Below are 5846 nucleotides of genomic sequence, written 5' to 3'. Positions count from 1 at the left end.
AGTTGTTGTCACTCCCCCCTGCGGATCTTACAATAGCTTGCCAAATAGGGCTTTAAAGTACTTATTTTTGAGTTGTTTAAATGCCTTCAAAGGGTAAATTATCTTTTATTTGTACCCAAACTAAATGACCAAGTTATACAATAACTTAAGGGATGAGGATATAGAGTACATTGTCCATCTTTATTTTTCTTTTGGTTTATTAGTCACTAAATAATTAATTATTGTCTCATGTTGTGGGAATATCCTTTGAAGCGGTTTATGAAGTTAGCAGAACAGTTGTTCTCACCAAGCAGGTAGAACAAATGTTTATACATTTGTGTATCTTAGAATGTCACATATTGTACAATAAAGCTTCTATTTTGACTGCTATCATCACCAAACAGTATGGACGTCATCGCGATCCCCGAGCAGTAGATTGTGTCATTAAAGATTTTTCCAAGAAAAAACAAAATTAAGATTTAATGTTTATATTCAAATGAATAACAGTCAAAAAATAATAGGATTGTTAGTTAAGTAAGATTTTCCAATTAACCACAGAGACAATTTTATAGTTTCATGAGTAAAGGTTGTTTATTAAACGTGTGTAGTCAATGTAATAACAATAATAATACATTTCTTCATAGGCCTCAAAAGAAAATATTATGCAGTTCTGATTTGTAATTTGGCATTTTCTTTTTCTATTTTTGTTTGTTTCCATCCATATGACCCACAGTCTCGGATCATTTCGCTCGCTTGCTGGTGAGCGATGCCCTAATGGTGACGACCTCTTCCTCATAGCGCATCCTGGGGAATTCTGGGCCGTCGGTCGGTGCACTCACACTTCTCCTTGAGCACGGCGGGACCAATTGCGCAAGACTCCTCCCCCTCTGGCGGGACCTTGCTCTGGCACGCGGAGCAGCAGGCCGTGCGCCCCACGCCCCTGCATGCTGGGCAGGACAAGACCAGCTGGCAGCAGAACCGGGTGGCACACAGCTGGTACTGGTCCCATGGAGCACTGCAGTACCTGCACTCTGGACACGGGGCAGAAACATGGAGGGAGAGGGGATTCATGTCACAACACTGTCCGTAAGGCCTGCTTTATGGAGAGACGGGATCAGGAACTTGCGATTGAAGTTGATAAGGTTATACATACCAACATAAAGCTATGAATAAAGCTATCTATTTAAGATCCATAAAATAAATCTATACAAAATAATAATCAAACAGGGGCCAATACATTTATCTACTTATACATAATATCCCATTGTAAAGTACTTCTTATCATTTCTTTCGAGAGAGGTTACGATAAAAAAATGTCCTTCCCGATACCGATTACGACACCTGAATTTGGGTATCGGCCGATACAGAGTCAAAAAAACAGTGGGGATATACGGTACATTATTACAGCTGTATACTACTAACGTATGGATATACCGTTACAGCATCTAGCATTGCAACTACTAATAGTTCTTATTGAAGTGTTCTCCTACGATGACAGGAATGTATAGTCAGTTCACTTACTGTCAATTTTTTTTACTAATTGTAAGTTGCTTTGGATAAAAGCCGGAGTATCGGAGCCATTTACGATTCTGGAAGGTATTGGAACAGGTCTATTTCTTTCAAACTAGGTTTTTGGGATTGGTGATATAATACAACATATTGTAGCTTTTCAGATATTTTCCTCGACCCTACAGGGTTCTGAGTACAGCCCTCATGTCCTCACTGACCTGAGAGGATGTCTGCGTTGGAGGAAATAGCGTATCTTCCGTCGAAGACAAACAGCTTTCCTCGATAGAAGCCGTCCGGGAAGCGCTCCAGATACTTGTGGATGCCTCCCTTTAGCTGGTAAACCTCTTTACACACTTCCTGAACATACCACAAGACAAACAACATCTTCTGCTATAAACAGAAGCAGCCAGAATATATTTTCTTCAGCAGTAATAATAATTTGAATAATACTAAAATGAAAGCAAAAAAAATTGGGAAAAAGCCTTTATTTTACCACCTCATGTGATGTTTATTATCATTATTACAAGCCATTTTTTAATCTTCTCTAGTGAAAGGAGAAGAGAGCGTGCCCTTCCAGATCTATGATAGATAGAGTAACCTGACATTCAGAACAGTCCACTGTGTAGGTACATCTACATTTCAAATGAGCTTATAAAGGATAATAAACATCCCAGCTGCTCGTTAAAAGAGCGCCTTTTTAATTCGAGTGCATGTACCTTGGAGAGGAGATATGCGGAAGCCCTCTCACAGCGGATTCCCCCGGTGCAATACATCAGGACCTTCTTGTCCCGGAACAGGTCCAGGTTCTGGTCAACGTATTCTGGGAAGTAACTGAACTTCCGGATGTTGGGAGCCAGGCATTGACTGAACTGGCCCTAGGATCAGAAGGAAGTGAAAACAGATCATTTATTACTACTACTCCTATTATTAATCTTTTTTTCAATTCTGTAATTTGGGATCCATTTCTTTTCATTCTTTCCCTTCCTTTACCACTGGGAAACATAACTTTACCCTATCTTTACTAATTCAGCTAATTGTTAAAGATTTGCAGAAAAAGGATGTGTAAACAAAGATGTAACACACACACCATATCCAGTGGAGACAGAATAAACAGGAAAACTTTGTCATTAACAGAATATAAAAGAGCTGAGACGTTACATACGATTTTGCTCTCATAGAAGTTCCGACAGTCGAGGAGCACGGTGTCCTGAGAGGACTCTCCTTCAGACTGGAGAGATTCTACTTCCTGGTGGAACTCCTCGGGGTTCAGATGAGTTCCTGACAGACACACAGAAACATCTACTCTGGGACACTTTATTTTAATCATAAAGGGTAGGTTTTTATTTAAGCCCACCTGAGAAAAACTGTGTGTCTTGTTCAAATAATAATATACACATTAAGGAGACAAATAGACAAAAGATGATAGGAGTGCTTTTACCAATCAAACATCTACTATTACAGGTAAGACAATTAACTCTCAACACCCCTGACCTTAAAGTCACAATGTGGAACATTTAAACTAGCTCGTAACTTAAAATAACCTGGATATATCTGTCATCAATGCTGATCGATTGTTGTCAATGTCGATATTATCAATTAAATCACATCCTAAAACTTATATATTCTAAAAATAAAAAAAGCTGGCCTTGTGTATATCTCTCTTTATTTGCAGGAATCTTACTATTGTCACTCAAACAAATAGTAATAGTAAGATTCCAGTTAGAGTTGAACCCAGTTAGAGTGAACAAAACCAAACCATCAAGACTACTTGTATATAGGGCCTAGCATTTGTTGCTACACCCCTGCTTGGAATATTTGGATTTCTTAAATATAAAAGGACACACAACGATACTGTATGGTACCGTTATTTGCATAAGGATTGTTGCCATTGATATTAGTATGAGGCTACCTGCCAGCTGATAGGAGATGACATCGGGGTGGACTCCCATGGGAACAATCTCCTCGTACACCCCCACCCTTAGGTCTGAGAAACACTCTGCTCCACCATCACTAGACTGGAGAGCCCCCCCACACACACACACACACACACACACACACACACACACACACACACACACACACACACACACACACACACACACACACACACACACACTCTGTTTATCGTCCATATAAAAAGAGTGTTTCTAATGATTCCAGAATTGCTAATAATATTAATAAACACTACTGGGAGAAAACACAAGACTCTTTGGATCAGAGATGCTCCGATATAAATATATATAAATACACACACATCCTGACAGTTTTCTGCAAATTAGATGAAAGCTTTTGGATCTTTAATCATAGTGAACGTTAAAGTATGATGGATCCAATCGATAATCATACAGTCATACAAACCATAACTATCCTTTTTTAATATTGTATTACATTATTTGATTATTTGACAATTATGAAATAACTTCAGGCTAATCAATTATGATATGTTGTTAAGTGATTATAAATCAACAATCAGTCAATGTCTGATTGTGAACCAAGCCTCACCATGCTGTCTGAGCTGTGACTGCATTGGTTTTGGGATCTCCATCTCACCTTAAAGTCGTCCTCTTCCATTGAGTTGAAAAGCGCATGGGCGCACATGGTCTTAATGTAGATGTCAGTTGCCAAGACGCTCCCACCAACTGTTCCGTTAATGCCTTCCGTCGACACCCGTACCTGAAAAATAAAAATAAATGACAATATGATAAATATATACAGTCGTTACCTTGATGTATATCAATAAAGCTTCATTTTAATTGCAAATTGAAAAACTCCAAAACAAGGTGCTTAACAAGGGAAAACGCATAATTATTATTTTTTTCTATTTCATTAGAAGAATTTTTTTTCACTTACTATTTTGACAATTAGGCCCCATTTTCCCACAGCCTGCGTTCCCACATTTCTAAGATTTCTTATTGCTAAGATTTTCTCAAAATGAAACCCTATGGTCCCACATTTCTAGGACATTTTCAAAATTAGATCTTGTGTTCCTTATATTTCCTTTCAATCTATGCCCTAACCTCCCACAAGATTTTTTGGATTATAGTAAATTAATGATTACTTTTTTTCCACAATATTTGGTGAAAAACAAAGCAGACAGGGTTAGGGTTAGGGCTAACCCCAGCTCAATTCCGACAAGATGTTGTGACTCACGCGGGGCAGGATCCAACGGTGCCAGTGAAATGTGGGAACATAGAGCTGTGAGAATATAGGGCTGTGAGAATATAGGGGAGTGGGAACATAGGCACGCTCCCGACGGATTGTGATGTCGTCCATTCATCTGCCAAAAGAGAGGCCAAGAGACCCTAAACATTGCCAGGCTGTAGGTCTTGCTCCTCACCTGATAGGAACGATGAGGAGTAGGAAGTAGTGGTACGTATTTACCTTGCCAGTTAGATGAAGCTTCTCACACAGAGCCTTTTGCCAGGCGCAGATGGTGTACGGGTCGTCCACCCGAAAGTAACGGTAATAGAGAAGGACTTTACCAGGGCCCCTGACGAGCAGATGGATGTTACAACAACATACATACTCTAAATTGCACAACACAGAAAGAGAGTAAAGTAAAAGCATGATTGTTACTTTTGAAGCTCTTCCACTGTTAGGTAACTAGTATCAGGCAGCCATGAAGAGATTTCCACTGCTTCTTGATTGTGATCTCTGGGGAGCGGTCTTTCGCATTTTTTATCCTCCAGCTGGCTCAACAAACGCTGAAATGTTACCTCTGTGAGCTGCTGGACTTCATTTTCGTGGGTTCTGGCCACATGCTTATGAACAGAAGATGGTTCCCAGAATGTTTTATCACAACAGTACCAAACTGGTTGTGAGATCGAATCCCCAATATTGGCATTTCTTTTTGACGCCACATATGACGAAAAAGCCTGCAAAAAACACATACTTTATTAATCTGGAAGTATGGAAACCTGCGTCTCTGATTGCGTTTTGATTTACTCACTTGTCTTCTGCAGAAGGTGTACAACTTTCTAAGTGTGGTAGAAAGTTGGGGCTTCTCTTGTCTTGATTCATTCCGTGTGAATGTTTCCAATTCTAAATCAGCGAAAAATTCGTCTGAAGCCATCAGACACTTTTAATAGCACCAAATCTCCTATTTAAAATACTATTGTTTTACTGTAATACAGGTTCTGACAGCTTGGCAGGTTACGCGCTACCTGTTGGATATATACACTTGTTTCAGAAGCATATTTTCTGTGATTCATAAAAATACTCATCAAGACAAAACTATGCGGAATCGGTAAATAAAATCTTGTTGTTTAGTTTTAGAAAGCCAGCAATCCCCTGCATCTGTATGAACATCGGAAGACTAAATACGGCGGACCGGCAGCTACAGCCGCCTGACCCCCCGC

At 39.6% G+C, this 5846-nt stretch overlaps 1 protein-coding gene across 1 annotated transcript; it reads right to left on the bottom strand.

Annotated features, from left to right (window-relative positions):
• Positions 1–543: 543 nt before the first annotated feature.
• On the bottom strand, positions 544–5839 carry tstd2 (thiosulfate sulfurtransferase like domain containing 2). Its single transcript, XM_030369107.1, has 9 exons — positions 5438–5839; positions 5065–5363; positions 4870–4978; positions 4039–4161; positions 3398–3503; positions 2651–2766; positions 2205–2363; positions 1707–1845; positions 544–1010 (listed from the first exon to the last, which is right to left on the bottom strand). Exons 1-9 carry the CDS (start codon positions 5558–5560, stop codon positions 772–774), a joined length of 1413 nt encoding a protein of 470 aa, XP_030224967.1. The 5' UTR covers positions 5561–5839; the 3' UTR covers positions 544–771.
• Between the last annotated feature and the right edge of the window lie 7 nt (positions 5840–5846).

Source organism: Gadus morhua, chromosome 10 (assembly GCF_902167405.1).
Source record: "Gadus morhua chromosome 10, gadMor3.0, whole genome shotgun sequence".
Taxonomy (NCBI): domain Eukaryota; kingdom Metazoa; phylum Chordata; class Actinopteri; order Gadiformes; family Gadidae; genus Gadus; species Gadus morhua.
Note: the sequence above shows the minus strand (reverse complement) of the source record. Positions and strands in the feature narration are given on the sequence as shown.